The sequence below is a fragment of the Panthera tigris genome, chromosome C2, assembly GCF_018350195.1.
Source record: "Panthera tigris isolate Pti1 chromosome C2, P.tigris_Pti1_mat1.1, whole genome shotgun sequence".
Lineage (NCBI taxonomy): Eukaryota > Metazoa > Chordata > Mammalia > Carnivora > Felidae > Panthera > Panthera tigris.
In genome coordinates, this window is record NC_056668.1 from 134,247,874 (window position 1) to 134,267,111 (window position 19,238).

Consider the following 19,238-nt stretch of genomic DNA (forward strand, 5'->3'; position numbering starts at 1 on the left):
ACAAAACTCTCTTTGGGAATCTCATGAAACCTGTGGAAGGTCTCTCCACATACACTCCCAAAAGTAACTTATAATTTCTGGGTCTGCACAAATCCTCAGAAGCCTATCACAGAGTTGATGGATCCCCTCATATCTGATCCAAGATTTCACAGGAGACTAAGAGCTAAATCATGTCCTTGATTTCTGTGTTTTTAAGTTACTGTTAGTTGTTAACCAAGACTTTCTATGTCTACTCAATAAAGATAAACCAATGTCACCTCTGGAATAGGTCACAGAGGAAAATCAAATTAATCTGGCTCGTCTTTATCAATATTATGAAAACGCTTCCCAGCTTTGGAAACTGCCATATTCTGGTAATCACCTCTTTAGGAGTTATAGTGAAACAGTAAAAATGTTGCACAGGTTGGACATCGAGAGATAATGTGCCCCGTCCATCACTGGAGGTATGTGCTCCAGGCTGAGCTGGTGCTCATGCAGAAGGGTGGACAAGCCGGGTCCCTGGGGCCCATTCTGGAATGGCTGAACAGTTATCTACACTTGCAGCTCTCCCTAAATTCAGGTGATTCTGGGCCTTTATACAGTGGACTTTTACACATTATGTGTTTATAGCCCTATACAGAGTCTCCAATGCCAAATGTGGACTTTAGAACATCAATTGAGGAATGGACATTGTGAGCCCATATGGGGTGGTACTGACTGTTAGCATTTCTATGTTGGCAGCATCAGCATCTTTGAATATAAATCAATGGACTCTGCTATCGAAATTTTCCTTCTTTACATTATTTTTAAACACGAGAAATGGACAAATGGAACTAACAGTAAAAAAGCATGGATCTCAAATATAACACAATTGACCCAAAATGAGAAGTATGAGCCATGCTGAAATATATGTTTGATAGGGAAGAAAAATTTCAGACATGCATATAAATATATCGTTAAAAGGCTGTGCTTAACAGTGACATATAATTAGATCTTCTGCAGCATATTTTGCATCTCTGGGTCCCTTGTATCTCCAAGGCCACTGTTCTGCTTACAAACATGTAAATTTGTACATATATTCAAGAACATTATAACATAAGCAAAAATACAAGACAGCTTGGAGTATCAGTAGATTTCCTTACAGAAAAATTCAGAATTTGCTCTCAGTTAGATAAACTAAAAATTCAGAAGTGTAATAGGAAAAATATTTTGTACAGTAGGATATTATAGATCAGAGTATCTATAAACTACTACTAATAAAACTACTGACATAGTTTATTGGTTCATGAAATTAACACGGCAAAAAGCCTATGAGGCATCAGCTTCATAAATATTCCTGAGATCCTACTGTGTGCCAGGATTTACAACTGTGATGATGAATCAAACTTAGTCCCTTTGTGACAGTTAATCACAAGGTTAGGCGAGCCTAGTTAGTCTGCACATAATCTCAGAACAGCACGGAAAGTACTACGATGGGTGCGCAAAGGCAGGATGGAGCCCTGAGTGCAGGGAGTGGGGGTGAGGGGAGTTCACGAAAGGACACGAGACAGGCTCCCACCCACAGGACAGTCCCCTGAGGCATCTTTATGCTTTTTGGACACTGTCTAATCTAAGGTACCTTATTTGCTTAACTTGCAAATGGACTTATTTAAAGTGCAAGGTTTGAGCCTTTCCCCACTTCCATTTAAAAATACGTGGGAAATTTATAATGATTCAAAGGATGATGCTAAAAGTGCCCCTCACAGGTGAGAATGGACTGTAACACAGTCCTCTGCTTTTTCCACATGTGAAAAGTTCTTGGTTGTTTCCATAAAAAGTCTGCATCAAAATCTTCTTTGGAGCAGCAGTTTCTTAGATGACTATACAGCATCCCCATGTGTAATTGCAACCTCTCAATCATCATGTTGTAGAAAAACAGCCAAAGTTATTGTACACTTTAGAACCGAGCAATGTTCCAAATGTTTAACAAGTAGTATTTCACGTAATTCTCATAACAATCCTGAAAAATTGGTGCTATTATCTTCCTACTTTATAGATGAGGAAATTGAGGCATGGAGAGTCACTTCCCAGAGCTGACAGAGCTAGTAATGACAGAGCTCACATTCTTGACTCCTAGGTAATGAATGGTACAAGCTCACTAATTAAAGTGATGGCAAAGAGCAATGACACGCAAAGACTCCCATAAAAAGTGACAGAATGAAGTTGCTAAAGAAATATATCACACCAAGAAATAGTTCCATTAAGAAATAAAAAGAAAACGAAATTAGGCTCTGTCCTATGTTATCATAACCCAGGAGTTTCAACACATCCGGAAATTCTATTGTGTCGTTTCATAAAGTTAATACTTGCTTCAGGTAGCTTCACATTTTTTAACTGCCTGGGAATAAAGGCTGGATTGACAGTAGAAAGGGACAAGCCTAGGACAATCAGTGGTACCCAAGGATGAAGTGAAAATGTGATCTCAAAGGGTGCTAACAAAGCGTTAATCTTCTCTTAACTTTCAACCTATCATGTGGTTTGCACCTTTAACCCCTCTGAGGAAACTAAATTAGATTAGCATTTTTATGGGAAAATACTGCAATAAAGATAATATTTTTTTTTAAAGAAGTAAAGAAAACGATGATGGCTAAAGAGGATAAAGTTTTAGAGTAAAAATAAAAGAAAAAAAAAGACTACTGAAGGATGTCTGAAAGATGTCAGCTACCTTCAATGAAGAATTCTGCAACCTTATGAATTGTCCGTGATGAAACTCCAGCACCCCATAATACTACTACATATTAGAACACAATACAATCTTACATTTCTGAAGCGCCCTTCATACAAGCATCCCAGGGTGCTTTACAATCATTATGAGTTAAAATTAAAACTGAAGCACATACAATTCCTAATAGAATCGTTTTAAAAATGCTAAACAGAACAAATAACTTTTAAGTCTAGATTTAAAAGTCCCAACAGCCAGAGCGTTCCTTACTTCAATTGGCAATGAGCTGCAGAGCCGGGCTGAGGCTCTCTCCTGTTATGTTAAAGGCTCTCTTATGTTTTTTATACTCCGAACACGTTATGATCGAGCAGTTTCCAATGAAACAGGAAAAAAAAAAATTGGGTGCGTGTATCTATTTGTTTTGATTATTCCGAATTTAAGGTCTTTTGTTTATTTGTTTATGAGTCTGGCCAAATCTGACACGAAATAAAGCAGGTTTAAAAAGCAAGTCCAGACAGAGCCCAACTTGAAATATAAGTAGTAGTTGCAAAAAAAAAAGACACTCAAAAGCACTCTAAAACTAGCTCTGTTTTAGCAAGAAAATCAGATTTATTAGCATGATTTGGTTAACTTAAAAAAAAAATTAGAAAATAGCATTTAATAGGCTTTTTCCAGGCCAGGTCTATATTCCTCAACCTTGGCAGTATTTATTATTCTGCAAGTCAGAAAAAAAAAAAAAATAGGGGAAATGCTCTCATGATATGGTAATTTTCCTTGCATTAGTGATTTTGAGGTCAAAGGAAACCTGTTCAGATCTAAAACAAAGCACAGGTAAAAATCTATTAAGTGAAAATGAAGTACTTACACATTGTTAAGCACTCTCTAAATTGGCATGGCTTAAACTCTTTTATGTTTTACTATTGTGAAAAGATAGCAGCTATAAAATATTTGAGATCAATCCATTTTAAGTTAGATGCTTTATTAAGTTTGGCTTTTTTGATTAATATATCTGAAAGGTTACAGAGAGCTAACATCAAGCTACAGTAAAATCCTTACGTATCTAAATCAGCTAAAAATGAGCCTGCTATATGAGACTTAGGAAAACTTGCAATTTGGAGCACATTTTTATTCTTCTATTGTAAATTCTATACATTATAATATTAACACAGAGCAGATGACTAAGTTCAAAGAGAATGAAGAATAACTAGTTCCAATAGAAAGGCAGAAAAAAATAAGTAGCAATTCACACTACTACCCATATAAGACTGGTTTACCATTTCCTTTATGAATCTCATTGCTGAAAATGGTAGTAAAATCCAATCAGTATCAAGTACTTCAGTGCCTGGCAAAGCAGATGTTCATAACCTTGGATACCCATGGTCAGTAGAGTAAGGACTGGGAAAAGTCCTAGAATTTAAAAAAGTTTATGTATCCAATAAGATTTATGTATTAATCAGGAACGGGCAAGTATAAAAACCTACAAGCACATCTCAAACAGGAAACGCTCTATTTTTAAATGGAGTTGGGCAGTTATATCCTCATCTATCATATCAGGCCAGTGGCTGAGGAAGGTCTATACTTGCAAATAGACTCAAGAAATTAAAGTGCCCACTATTTCCAATGCAAATTCCTAACACTGTCTTGGGGTTCAAAATAAAGGCCTATTAGCTCAATTATACCTATTGATCCAGATGGATGTGACAGGATGGGGGGAGGAAGTGACTGCCATAGAGCTAGTAAACTCAAGCCTTTTGGAACCTCCAAAACACCTGTATCCCAGAAGTTAGTCCCTGTGCTCTAAACTACCCTCTCACTTCTAAACTAGGGGCATGAAACAATAATACTTTCAAAGCAAGTCAATGTGCAAACAACAAAATCAAAACACATCTGCTAAACCAAAATTTCAGCAATGAGAATAAATGCGATTGGAAAACTGTAAGTAGTTACCAGTACTTCAGGGAAATGGAAGTATTTTACAAAACGCATCAAATTAATTTGAGAAAGCCTTAAAAAAATCTTTCATCTATCTATGACCAAGAAGGATATTTAGTTAAGCTCACAGGCTCTGGGTGTGAATTCTCTCTCCTCTGCTTTAGCAGCTACGTAACCATGAGACTCATTTAAACGCTGCCTCGGGTTCCTCCACTGTGAGTACAACACAAACTATATTCCACTCAGGGTGATGGACTTGCCCATCCTACATCAAAAGCACTAAATAAAATTATTTCAATTATGAAGGTGTATCATCCTTATTACCACATAGAAAACAGGGAACCTGTCACACAGCAGACTGCCAATACATAGTTTTGAATGAGTTAAGTATGTGAACATGTGAATAAATTTCATAGGGTTAGACTCTCAGATGAAATACAATAGATGAATATTGATGTTGGGTGCTGTCTAGAGAGTGATTTTTTTAAAATTTTTTTAAGTGTTTATTATTTTTGAGAGACAGAGAGAGAGAGAGACAGAGCATGAGTGGAGGGGAGAGAGAGACACACACACAGAATCCGAAGCAGGATCCAGGCTGTCATCACAGAGCCCGACACGGGACTCGAACTCACTGACCAGGAGACCATGCCCTGAGCCGAAGTCAGACGCCTAACCGACTAAGCCACCCAGGTGCTCCCTCTATAGAGTGATTATTAATGCTTATTTACAAATTTTCAAAGTGTCATTTCAGTCTAAAAATTATGAAACAATAATGCAAAGTGCAATTTAAAAAACACGTATTTATAGTACAACTGATATGGATTTTTAAGTTGTCGCTCTGGTGCTATGCATCATATAGACTGAAAATCAACTGAGCACAGAGGTCTATTAGATGCTTATGGCAGTGACTGTCAAGTTTCATAGAATCAGCATGATCAAATGGTAAGCTTCAGGAGGGCAGGTTTACCTGTCCTACCAATACCTAACAGAAAGTCTGGCATATATTAGATCTTAGATGCGCTCAGGAAAAGGAAAGATGATTTTATTCAATACAACTTCTAAATGAAACATTCTTAGGAGGGAGGGGAAGGTGGGTGATGGGTATTGAGGAGGGCACCTGTTGGGATGAGCGCTGGGTGTTGTATGGAAACCAATTTGACAATAAATTTCATATAAAAATATAAATGAAACATTCAAACTTAAATACATTTTATATATATTTTGCTACTTGAAAATGAAAATTATGCTTTTCACTTACTTCATGTAGGACTAGGGCCTGGGGCTACTGATCTCTAGGCGAGAAAGGAAATAGTAATCCAATCCCTTAACAATGTGAAAGTCATGATGGGTGAGTGTGTGTGTGTGTGTGTGTGTGTGTGTGTGTGTGTGTGTGTGTGTGGTGGGGTAGGGGTGGTAAAAATGCACGTATCAGATTATAATTTCTCAGGAATATCTGATCTAAACATTTTTAGAAGAAAGACATTAGTTAGGCTGGGAGAAGTAATCCTTGACCTTTTAACAAAATGAATCTATCCTTATACTGAATGTATATATATTTATCCAGTGCTTAAGTTCAATTTCTAAAACTTCAGGGAAAACTAAAATGAAAATGAAATGTTTTATTGTAAACCAAATGTTTACTTCTTTCTAAGTTCCCATTTACCTTCCGAATCCATACACTCAATGTTCTTATGACCACAGGCTTTCTTGTCCCCAAGCCAGATTGATTCTCTCCTCCTTACTTGCAGTTCAGAATACAACGCCCACCTTATCCAACCACATCCACTGAAAAAAGTAAAAGTAACAAGAAAGCGACCAAGAAAGCGATCGACTTCGGCTCCATAAGGAGCTAAGTGTTTGCATCTTAGCATGTTTTTACAAAAATAAACACATGATACAAAAACGTAATAGATGGATGTCAATCTATTTGGGCAGATTCATGATTTAGGAAAGCGGTCACAGAAATAAAGGCATAGTTATAAATCAAACCACATGCACCCTTACGGAATTTCTGCAGCTGGAGAAAACCTTGCAAATATTATCACACATTATTGCACAAAAACATTAAGTGTGCATTTTAAAATCAACACACTCTACAATTTATCATTGGGAAAGGATTTTTGGGTCAGACACTAACCAGTGTTTTGACTAACCTCTAGGCTCATTGGCTTCTTCATCTGTCCAAGGAAGAGTCTGGGTACAATAAAAACCTAGTTTGAGGGGCGCCTGGGTGGCTCAGTCGGTTAAGCGGCCGACTTCGGCTCAGGTCATGATCTCGCGGTCCGTGAGTTCGAGCCCCGCGTCGGGCTCTGTGCTGACAGCTCAGAGCCTGGAGCCTGTTTCGGATTCTGTGTCTCCCTCTCTCTGACCCTCCCCCGTTCATGCTCTGTCTCTCTCTGTCTCAAAAATAAATAAATGTTGAAAAAAAAATTAAAAAAAAACAAATCCTAGTTTGAATATTCCAAGGACATCTGTCTAGCAAGTGTGGGGCAATCCTCCGAAGAGCACTGGAGGCAAGGCTTCTCAGGCACCCCAAGCACATTCCTGCTGGATTCCCATTGGTTTTCCCTCCCGGACTCTACTCTGTAAAGGGAGTCAACCTAGGGTCCAGAGGCTGGACATTCTGCTAAGCATAGTATTAAGGGGCCCTGTAGCTATACTTGCCATTGAGGTATTTTATCATAGTAAACAAAACTCTCAATGTACAGCAAAATGTGTATGCTAGACTTTTATACTCAAAATGCTCAAGCAAGTAGATGAAAACTCCACAGGCGGGGGCGGGGGGCTAAACAAGTCTTAACATGAGTGTTTCTTCGCGTCAGGTTCCATTTTGTGTACAAGTGAGGCAATATTTACTTGCAAGGCATTTTTCACAAAGCCATCTTCATCACTGTATCTCAACCACAGGGGAGAGAAAGAGTTGTTTTGCCCAGCTCAGCATATATTTTGGGCTAAGGCCTGACAGAGCCTGGTTCTCTCTTCTTTAATAACTTACGACAGAAAAGAAAATCAAGAAGCAAAGGGAAACCAGTTCATTATTACAACGTTCCAGATTAAGTATTAAGATTCATGGACTCATTCTAGAGAGAGAAGTAACCCCCTCACATTTAAAGAACAGGTCGCCTTTTTTTCATGAGTTAAGCGTTAAATTAACCTCAAATATCTGTTGCCACTGGTAAACCACACGTAGTTTTTTCGAAAGGTATTTTTAAAGAAAGGACAACTGTAACTACAACTGATGGTGAAGTTACAGCCTGGTTCCACCACTTCACGATCACAGCAGGGGCTCCAGCTTACACACAGCCTCATGTTCTCCTAGACGCGTCTCCACAGAAGCTCACCCACGGAGGACTCCAAGACCAAGCCCCGAATTTCATTTGGTCGTTCCGTTTAATGTTGTAATTGTCTGTATTCAATTCACTTCCCATGATAACATTAAGTACGTTCACAAGAATATTTCCAGGCTATAGTGAGGTAGAGTTTACTGGCTGAATGTTGAGGTCACTGAACAATCAGTTCTCACTGCTTATATCAGTCAATACTTGCACTAGCATTCTCTTCTCCGGTTCACAGTAAATGCCTGAAATCGTTGCCTGAATTTCCTCCCAAAATCAATGGGACATCCAGCAACATACTGGGGCTACGTAGGTCTTAACTTTGAATTCTAAAAAAGTTTATTTCTAGGCCATTTCAAGTTTTCAAATGCTAGTAACCAAGTGACATTATCTGGAGTTGTCTGCGAAACCCAAAGTCCCAGATGTAAGAGTCACCTGCTTCATTATATCATCCTATTGATTTAACTGTGTTTAATTAATTTAAATTACTTTTATTCGATGGTTATAAATTCACATCCTCCCTACTCCAAGGGTGAGCACATCCTCTCTACTCCAAGGGTGAGAGAGGGAAGATAGAAGGAAATAAGCTAAATGACAAAAAGAATTTGCCCTGAATTCCAAGAAACTGACACCTGCAATATAAAAATTTTTTTACCTATGGCTACAGCTTACCTTATAATATAGAAAGCCATAATTAACTATAAATTTAATTCACTTGCTTCACTCCTATAATTGTTAACAAATATCAAAGTAAAGCCGATGGACTGTAATGCAGCAACCTGGGATACATGGAGTTTCCATAAGACAGTAGCACAAAAGCCCGCAAGCTTCCTTCTGAAGGTACCAGTACCTTCACGAGCATCACACTGGAAGTATATTTTGAGAAAATCTCAAGAGCAGAAATGTTTATAGCAGAGTCATACGGTTCACATTCAAGTGACTGACAGACTAACACTCAGGATTCCATTTTGAACTTGACATAAAAGAAAAACTTCAAAATGGGGTAAAAATCTCGTCGGATCATACTTGAATCGTACTAGATCACGGGATGACCTCACATCGGGGGATGGCATCTTGACACAATTATGTAGCGACTTCACAAGCAGCCCATGAAGAGCAGGTTCACAGCACCCTTTCTTATGTGAAATCAGCCGAGCGTGATCAAAAATGTTTGGTTTGAAATTTAGAAAAAGGGGCAGTCTCCATCTAGAGTTTTAGTTACGCTTCACCAAAATTCATTCTAAAATATCAAATACAATAATAAATCTTTGTCTCATTTCAAGAGTCTCTGATAACATGACAGGAATCTCAGAGGAAAAAATAAAATTCCACCAAAGAACAAAGCAAAACAAGTAAACCAATGCCACAGAACTGGTGACAAAACCCCGAGCACCACTCAACCTTTAGTTACAGGGAAGAAACTTCTTATTTTTATGATTGTTTATACGAAATGCTTTTTTTCCTCCTTTTTTTCTAACGGATAAAATATCTAGAAACTGTACTCTTTTTTTTTTTTATTGAGGTAGCATGGCGAAGTTTTCCATTAACACTTACACTGCCGCTCGTGCTCACCAAAGGTTCCTGGAGGTTATACAACCTTTACTCTCTCTTACATAAGGACACTCAGGAGAATGCAGCTTCCATGCTCAGAGAACTCAGAGGAGGAATCTAAAAACAAGCTAAGGCAGTCTTCTGCTGAGCTGTTTCTCCTTTGCTCTTTTCCCCAAGGGAGAAAAAGCGTAACGGCGCTGTCCAGAATAAATCAGGCATATTGTTACAAGTCACCAGGGGTCAAGTCACCTTGCAATTTTGACAGACCTGCTTCAGATACCAGTTGCTTTCGACTATGGAGCCCCATCAAACCTGAAATCAGGGCTGCCCATGATGGCTTATTATTTATTACATGCTATGCTAAGTACCTGTGAAAGGGGGCACTCCTTGGCCAACGAACTCTGATTCATATCTTTCAGTAAGTCCTTCAGAGCATTCCTTACTGTGGTGTGCGACCATTGTTCGGGAGGCAAGTCTTCTAGTTTGGGGCAACTATTTGAGACATAGATTAGAAAGGGGATTATTACAAGATTGCATCCCGCTGCAGAACATTCCTTTAAGACAGACAGATTTCATTTTGCGCATCAAACAGATGCATCTGGAGATTGCTCTCGGTCTCCTGATTGTTCCGATTAGTTAATTACTTTATACAACACATCTGCTGTATCGATGCATGAATTATACATCAGCTGCCTGTGGTGGCTATTTTTTCACGTTACTTCTACCTTCCTGCTCTGATGCGCTTGGGAAGACAATTTAAGGTGTACTGCTTTCTTGCGAGCCATCGTGAAAAGCATTAACGTATTAACCGTTTTCCTTTCGTGACTCCGTTCATACGAATTAAAATGGTAAAAAAAAATATATAAATAAATGAGATCGCGGCAATAGTGAATAAGGCATTCTTTCACAAAATGTACACAGATGGCACTGTTCATGATATGCAAAAATATTTTTCTCTTAAGTAAACTTTATGTAAAATGCCTTCTTGTAATGCATCATTTAATTGACTAAATATAAAAAGTCTTGTCTTTTGATATCCTGCATAAAACCTACAAATTTGGGGGTGGGGGGGGGAGTGGGTTTTCAATATCCACTGAAGTTAGGAAAATAAAGCAGAAGGGGCAAAACAATGAAATCAATTTGGATTTACCTTTCTGAAACACCCAGTAAATGCACATCAAAGGCTGACCAGACACGCTTTATTTCCAAAGAGCAGGCACGGAAAACGTTCTGCCCTAGAACTGCTGTCCTGACTCACCTGTGTAACTGAATTTTCAATGTGACCACATGGTACACATCTTGAAGCATATCTGCTACCGTAGCATCAGGGGCGTCTGTCACATAAGATAGTGGCACTGGATTCCACTTTCCGACCTGGATTAGCCCTATTCCAGATAAAGAGAATACATCACTAAATATTGTACCCTTCAGATAATATTTCCAGCAGGAGGTTGTCGTTGTCCTTGTTTTTTACGCTGCCCCCACCACAAGCAATACTGTGATTTCTGTTTGAATGATTCCCTTCCCTCTAAAAGGCAGGTCAGTGAAAATATTCACAGCTTAGCTTTCCAAATTGTAAAATTATGTAAATGACTGAAGGGTTGTTTATTATTTGGGAAATACAAGCCCATCAATAAAACCTATGCACAGGCCACATTTTCCTAACTTACAGGAAGTTCTAATAAGACATAGCTGAACCAGTTCTAAATGGCTTTACGATTTAGATAAGATTCTCTATTGCAATGGGAATCAGCATTGAAAAATACTTTACAGCCCATAAAACCATCAGAAACAGAATAAAAGAAACAGAACTAGATATTCAGTCATAAATGCAAATTGACTCTCAACAGTCCATCTGCTCAAATACGCTCCTCACTTCCTTGTGGGTCCTCAGTGGAGCAGATTATTAAGGTCAATAAGCATACTAATGATTCAGCTGAAGTAATTTAAAAAAAAAAATCTACCTCGACATTCCACACGCGCAAAATGTGTGTTAACTAAACCAAACTGAATTAAGCCAATTTTTTAAACCCACAGTCTATAAGGCACGAGTGCAACACACAGGCTACAGTTCTTTGAATAAAAATATTCAGTGCTTTCCCTGCAAAGTAAACAAAGGATGCCAAGCAATTTTTCCAACCCCACGGATGCATTATTTACCTTTGGCCTGGGCAGCAGAGCTATGCGAATAACCCAGAGACAGCAATGCCATTTCTATCAGCTGGTTGAAAAGCATATCCTTTCTCACCAACACAAATTCCGCATGCTCCTCCTTGCAGTCATATTCAATGGCATTTTCATAATGTTCCACCACGCAGAAAACTGGTAGCATGGTTCCTGTCAAAGAGACAGAGAAGGAGAGACGCAAACCGACAGCCTTCAGATACACAATCCGGGGGGAGGAAAAACTAAGCCATGAAAATAAATCTTCCCAACAGTGAGAGAAGGGGAGACTGTGTTTCCCAGGCAGACAGGGCACAGAAATACAAGCACGCACACACAAACATGTACGTTCTTTTATGTTTTAAAGTTGTAAGAGAAATATTTAACTAGAATGTGAACTTGGTCCTAAGGTAACTTGGGCTCTGTTTTCATCTCAACAGTGTATTTTCCAAAGTCAATTAACGCAGAATTACCTTTTTGATCAAATAATAATGCTGACGAGAGAGAAGTATCTTGTCTGATCTCCCAGAAGTGGTATACAGTGTGCAAATGTAACTCACTACACTGGTCTTCAGAGGAGCCCACCTTCCCGCTTCCTACATCCTTTTGTTGATATTGAACTTGCCCTGCTTGTGCCCAGAGGATCTTTGACTATAAAATTATTAGCATTTTTCTTCCTTTTTGAAGATCGTTACTTAACAGTTCCATACAAGAAACACAAAACTTCACCAAACTGATGTTCAAAATATGTGATTTCAATATGTGCATAATGCAAATAATTAAGATTTATCTTTATGGCTACTCATTTAATGTACCTGACTAAAAAGACATCACAGTCACCACATGCCCTGAAAATAAACAATCTTTGTGACAGGTTAGGAGACAGAGAAAAGGAAACTGGCCTCGTAATAACAGATTCGGATAAAGGAATCTGCACAGATCTGATGTGTTCTCTATTTACTTTAATCCATGTAATAACTCAGTAGCCAGATGATTATTAATAAGCACAGGCCACACCACTGTTGGAAAAGAGGCTTCTAGAAACTGAAATCACGGAATGCTGTAGTCCTCAAGGTGTTTATGCAGCGCACTGTCAGACTTCCAGTGATATACGGAAAAGGGTTAAAAGCAGATGCGTCTGAACTGTACTGTGGCAAACTGCCAGGAGGGTATCATCTTTAGCATAAATGATGACAAGGGTTACTTTAACAGGGCACCCAGGATCCCCAATTAGTCCCATAACGTTAATGCCTCTATAAGCTCTGGCCTCTGGACTCCCAGAATCAATCCTACCAACTTCTGGAGATTTCTAGCACACACCAACCAGAGCTAAAAATCAGGATATCCTACTGACACCAGCGATGCCCTTTCAACACGCTCTGTTTTCTTGTTTATGCTGAACAAAAGCTGGCAGTAAAACAGCTACATTTGTCTACATGCGCATCTTCACCAAAGCCTTAGCGAACTGTTCACTAGAGATTCTAGCTCTGACAAATAAACCCCTTTAGGTTTACTTAGGAAAGCTCACAAACTCATTCGGAGGTACCCAACAGGCTAGGCATGAAAAACAAGCCACAGAGCTTGCCAATATTCTTGTCATTCATTCATCTGTTTTATACCAGAGAGAGAACCTGTCAGGGATCAGAAGAAGACTTGGGAAGACCACAGCAAAAATAGCAACATGCAAACTGGTGATTTCTTCCTTGGCTTGAAGGTACTTTGGCAAAATTTCCTACACAAATAAACAAAAACATCCAACCTCTTTTTCTTAAGTAGTGCTTTCTCATCTCAGCCACAATTTTTATCTAGCACCTGTCAAACAGAAACCATGCACATGAAAAATAAGATGAAAAACAACAACAACAACAACACATCATCACCACCAAAAAGCTTTAGTAATTTGGTTGTTTGAAGCTGAGAACCTTCTACAATTAAACTGGATTTTAAAAATATGTCACTGTGAAAGCAGTGTTTTAAAAAAAAATTGAGCAGGAAGTGAAATTACTGTACTTTGGTTTCTCCTCCCCCTGTTCTGATGGCTTCAAAGAGTTGGGTTAGTGCAACAAAAACACACGCATTGATTTTTCCTCTTATAGAATGATACAGACGTGTTCTATACTCTATGCTCCTTAGACCTATGAAAGTAACTGTCGCTTTTGCAAACTGTTGAAACATACTGGATTTACTCTGGATTTTATTTCGAGATACCCTATAGATAATTAAGGTGACTACTGATAAGGGGCAACAGAATCACTTAATTACAAATCTAGCTGCTAAACCTCCCAGCCAACTTGTCACCGTCGCCTTACTGATACTGGGAGTAACGCTGAACAGGAGCCTTCTCTGAACTGTCTGATTATTAGTGCTAGTGTTTGGCGAGACTTCCAACTACAGCAACTTCGTAACCTTCCAGCATTAAAAGGGGAGTGCACTGGTCACTGCTGAATGCTAAAAATACCACATGATTTAAACCTGGAGGCAGTCTTAGAAGCTTTTGCTGAAGGTTTATGAGCCTGTGTAAACAGCACGTCTGCCATAAGGAGCAGTGAAGTCTGTAGAATCCTTGTCTAAAACTGTCCTGGCATTAAAGTTTGCTGTGCAAATATCACATAATACCAGAGACAGCTGAAATCTCCTATTTAGGAATTTATGGAACTTATATGTTTGCAGGCGTCAGAAAGTCTTTTTTATAGAGCCCCAGTGCTTCACAGTACAATATTAATGCACTCAGTTTGAAAAGCCGTAATAAATTATATTTTTAATGCTCTTACCCTGGCTTTCTTAAGATGCATACATTCTTGGCAAACAATCAATAAATAGGGTAATCATGAGTAGAGGCCAAAGAATTTGCTGAAGTGCTGTTTTTCCATTTTTAATAGATAAAGATCTAACAATACGGACTGCTGTGTCTGTTCATTTCAGGATCAATATATTCTTTGTTTTCGCCAAACCAAGAAAAAAATAAATGATTGTATGATAAATGTTATGCATCAAACACAATGAAATTCCTCTGCCTTCTAACTTTACCTACTTAATATTCTTGGTTGCTAAAAGATGGCATTTTTATCCTTGGCTTATTAGCAAATGTAAGGAGAATCTGACTCCTATGCACAGTTGTTCAGAGACAAAATAAAGGCCATTATGAGGCACACACGTTCTACCCATAGAGGCACTGATCTACACAAGTAGCGGTGCTGAACACAAAGTTGTTAAACTTCATCAATTTAATATAGAATTGGTAGAAAGGAGTCACACAGTTACACGCTTCCCCCGATAAACTTGCCTAAGTCTGCCCTTCCTTTATCAAAAATACTCAACTGCAGCAGAAATAAAGAACTAGAATCATCAGGGTTTTCACTGCTAAATAATAAATCTGCTCTTAAGAAAACAAACCACAAAAAAGGATATCGCAAAACTTTTCCATCGTATCACGTAAGGTTCCCATTGTCTCTGAAAACGACTTACAGCTAGTAACCCTCTGAAAAAGCTAGAACAGTACTCAATCTAAGTGTCTTATTCTCAATCAGGGTTAGTTTAAGCAACAGCCACCTACATATTCTCTACTACCACAACACCTTATCCACGGAAGCCTTGTGTCAGGAAGGCCATTATATGTAACTCAGTCCTTATCATCCCAAACAGCCAAAGACCGCAGTCTACATAGGAGACAGGTCAGGTACCGCGCTCAAGCACAGAGCCTATACTTTCCAAACATGACGGACACTGCAGCCTGGAATGCAACTAATTTCACATCAGAAAGAGAATCAAGGAAAAGGACATACAGAGACACGTTCTGCCTCTCCCACCCCCACACAAAGTGGCCTTGAGTAGACACAAGGCCTTGCAGCTTTCCAGGATTGGGCTCCCAAGTATTTACCTTTCCTAAGGTTGGTTTTCATCAGATGGCCCGAGTGTTTTAAAGGCACTCCCTGCATTTTTGCACCTGTGCTCCCAAGCCTTCCTCTTCCTAGCGGGCTCCCGTTCTGCTCCAGGCGGGCAATCTTGGCTGGTGGACCCTTCGGATCGCTCACATTGTTAGACATTTCTGAATGTTCTTTCCCCTGAGTTGCCTCGTTCAAATGATCCATACTCAGTTACCCTCTAAAGATCACCTGCCAGAATTTAAAAAGAAGACATGTTATAATTGGGTGGGGGGTCTCTCCCTCTCTCTTCCTCTCTCTCTCTCTCTCTCTCTCTCTCTCTCTACATATATATATATGATACACCAAGTAAATATTTTGTCCCTATTTCTCTCCACAAATATAACATACTTGTAAAATTGCTTAACTAGGTACATAATATAATGCAGATGTTAATTCTATTTCTAGATCACAGTATTACATTTCCATTCAAGTTAACAAAATAATTTGTGGAGACTGTAGCAACACACATTAGAATAAAAACACAATTTGTCACCTACCAACAAAACTAAGTTGGAGGAAATGGGCTTACTTGTAGAACAAGAATTACCACCAGTGTAGTTAAAAAGAAAATAACATATTTATGTACTCCCAATTTTTAAAAATTAGAAACTCATTACAGAACACAATAGCAACACTTTAATCAAGAATGGGAAGATTATCACAGTCCAAAATATTAATTAGACCTGATGTGTATGTTTATATTTTTACATAGTTTAATTTTTATGAGGAAAAATAAATATATATATGCCACCTTAAAAAGAAGGTACTAAATATCTGCTTTTTAAACTCTTCATTGGCTTTACAGGTCAATTCACAGAAAAAGTTTTCTACTTTTCAAGTTTTCTATTTTCAGGACTTACATGAGCTGTTAAAGACCTAGTCAAGTCTTGGCTCAAACATGTGATTGGATCCCTTCACCCTTAAGAAAATGGGAGGTGGAGGCTTTCTTCAAATATTTCAGGTACTGAAGCATTACAACTTATGTGTTTTAGTGTTAATATTTAGGCGTCCCTCAGTAATAGAATGCTGCTAACAAGTTCACCAGAAAAAAACTTGAAAATACTTTGTGTATACACATTAGATTGAAGTGCTAAACTCACTTTAAAAAAAAATCTTGATGATTTTGGTAAAACACAGTCACTAGCATTTAGTATGCAGTGAAGTCAACATCTTAACTGACTTTAGGAAAAGTGTAACAGATCATTGTTTTCAGTCATATTATACATTGGACATCAATTTTCATAGTTTATAATAAAGCAATTAGTATGACCTCAAAGTCACTTCTAAAATACACTTTTAACTGGAACTGATAAGAACAGATTTAGTAGAATTATTTTATAAACTTTCATGGTACTTGAGGTGTGCAGCACACGAATACTAAGGGGTTGGGGATCATATTTAGGAAAGCCAAAGAGACTATAATAATTACCACTTTCTTCCAGCTGTCTGGTAATTCAACATATCTTGTACTTAAAAAAAAAATTATTGCACCAAAGAAGCTATTGAGATCTGTATTTGTTGAAAGCCACCTTGTATCAGCATGGCCTTTCTGTAAATGTTTTTTGCCTGTTCAACCATAGATTACTTTGTTCATTATAATCAAGAAAAGAGGTGAATTGGGGTGGGAGGGGGAAGTAACAATGGTAATCTGCAGGTTTAAAAGTAAAAGTAACCTTAAGAATACCAATTGAGGAACTATAAAGTTTGAGAAATAATGGCTATTTATCCTTGTACTCTAGGGTGGCACGCTGAGAACTAAAGGTTTACCCTTGATCGAGGTCCCATCTGTTTTTGGTTATGAGGTTCATTAACAATAAATGTGCCTCTTTTAACCACTTTTTATCAAGATTACTCTTTTCCATTATATTAGACTACTACCGTCTAAAGCCAAAATTAGAGAGTGATGATTATTAACTTATTCAAAACACTGTTTATAATGTTTCGTGTGGATTATAATACAGAGCTGCTTTTTCTGAAATTGGTTGCCTTACCCTAGAGCAGATGATGAATTTTATAACATATGATTTGAAAAGAAAATACTTAACCCGTGGGGCAATTTGAGAAAAAAAGGTGGGGGGGGGGTGGAGTAGACAACAGCATCAAAGTTAATGCTACAAAACATATTAAGTAGTCATGAGGCTTAACAGCATTATAAGCTGTACAGCAAATGAAAGTGATAGATTATAATTTAGTTAATGTATTGACAATCAAAACATCATATAGGTCATGCAAAATTATCCTTCCAATACCCACCTATAAGAGTCTATTAAACACTCAGTCATCTTGTAAAAAGCTTTACATTATAAAGCAAAATTACATGCACATAAAACACCCAATTTACTCATTTAAACTCTATGCCCAAGGCTAAAGTTCACCAAACCTCAGTTTGGTCTTGCAAAGAGCAGCCTTCAGGGGCCTGCTGGACTGACAGCACGGGAACTAACTAAGGTCTCAACAGATAACCAGGCTTAAGAGTTTTCTTTTGAGTTACACATTTTAAAACGCATTTTAGTGTAAAGTCTGGTTGGCACACAGAATGCAGGTTACTTTCTCGAAATCCCGTTTCCCTCTCTCTAAAACAAGTCTGTATGTGATCATTACTGAATTAAACCGTGAACTCAGACACTGCTATCATTTCCTCTAAAAGGAAAAAAGAAAAGCACAAAATTCTGGTTTCCAGAACCTATTTTTTGCACCGTGGGATCTTTTTCAACCAGTTCCTTGCTGGATCACCTCACTTGCCCCCACAGAACCCCATAATCACATTTTAAGAGATTGTGCCCTTATCCATTCCATATGGCCGGCACGATCCAGGCCAAGCTTTCACTGTGACCTTTTAAAGAGACAAAGAAGCAAAGTACTATCTAGAAACAGAAACACTGCAGTTTTACTGAGTGAAATTAGCAAAACCGACCTGAAACTCACCACTTCAAAACTTGACAGCATATAAATAACAAAAACAAAGGAGATTTCCTTTGCAGCCCGGGTTCTTGAAGAGAAGTTCAAGACTGATGTTTTCTATGTCCTTTTTTTTTTTAATTAAAAAAAAAAAAAAAAAAAAAAAAGCAGCAGACCTGAAGGCGACTTCCCCTGAAATTGTATTATTTTCTCTTCCCCTACCCCCGCCCCCCTAAGCGGGGGAAGGGCAGAAATAAACGTCTAGAAGAGTAGCCATGGGAGAGGGGGGTTAAAAAAAAAAAAAATCACAATTCGAAAAACAACATATATGGTTTGTAAAATGTCTAACCTCGGAGAACGGGGTTTTCGATGGGGGAGGAGGGGAGAGTGGGAAGTAGGGAGGAGGGAGAAGATAAAATTGATCTGACAAGTGATTCGTTGGGGGGAAAATCGTAAAAACAAAGCAAAACCCGTTATGAGCCGTGCACTGTGGTGGTGCTGGGGAGGCGAGGTGGTGACTGAGGATTCTCTTAAAAAGGGAAGAAAAAAAAAAAACCCCACTGCGGACAAGGTCTCCAAAAAGGAAAAAAAAAAAAAAAAAAAAGGTCCCCTCGCTCCCCTCCCTCCCTCCCTCCCGCTCGCTCTGGTTCTTGGGTGTGAGGACAGAAAGTCTACTTCTGGCTGTCACTTGCGGTATTATTTTCCAATAACCCCGGAGAACGCGGGGAGGGGAAGGCCACCTCGCCTCCCTTCCAA

General features: G+C 38.6%; 1 protein-coding gene across 8 annotated transcripts in view; it reads right to left on the reverse strand.

The window, feature by feature from the left end:
• Positions 1–19,238, reverse strand: part of SATB1 (SATB homeobox 1) — a 100,012-nt gene that overhangs the window by 60,207 nt on the left and 20,567 nt on the right. For 3 of the 8 annotated variants that reach the window (XM_042956693.1, XM_042956692.1, XM_042956686.1), the window contains exons 1-5: positions 18,510–19,076; positions 15,539–15,773; positions 11,659–11,835; positions 10,757–10,883; positions 9,867–9,990 (exon numbers count right to left, since the gene is read on the reverse strand). In XM_042956693.1, coding sequence (XP_042812627.1) covers positions 9,867–9,990; positions 10,757–10,883; positions 11,659–11,835; positions 15,539–15,749 — 639 coding nt within the window. In that variant the 5' untranslated portion in view covers positions 15,750–15,773; positions 18,510–19,076. Of the gene's footprint in view, positions 1–9,866; positions 9,991–10,756; positions 10,884–11,658; positions 11,836–15,538; positions 15,774–17,013; positions 17,054–18,498; positions 19,077–19,238 lie in introns of those variants that run through there. The other 5 variants (XM_042956687.1, XM_042956688.1, XM_042956691.1 and 2 more) reach the window with 3 other exon arrangements.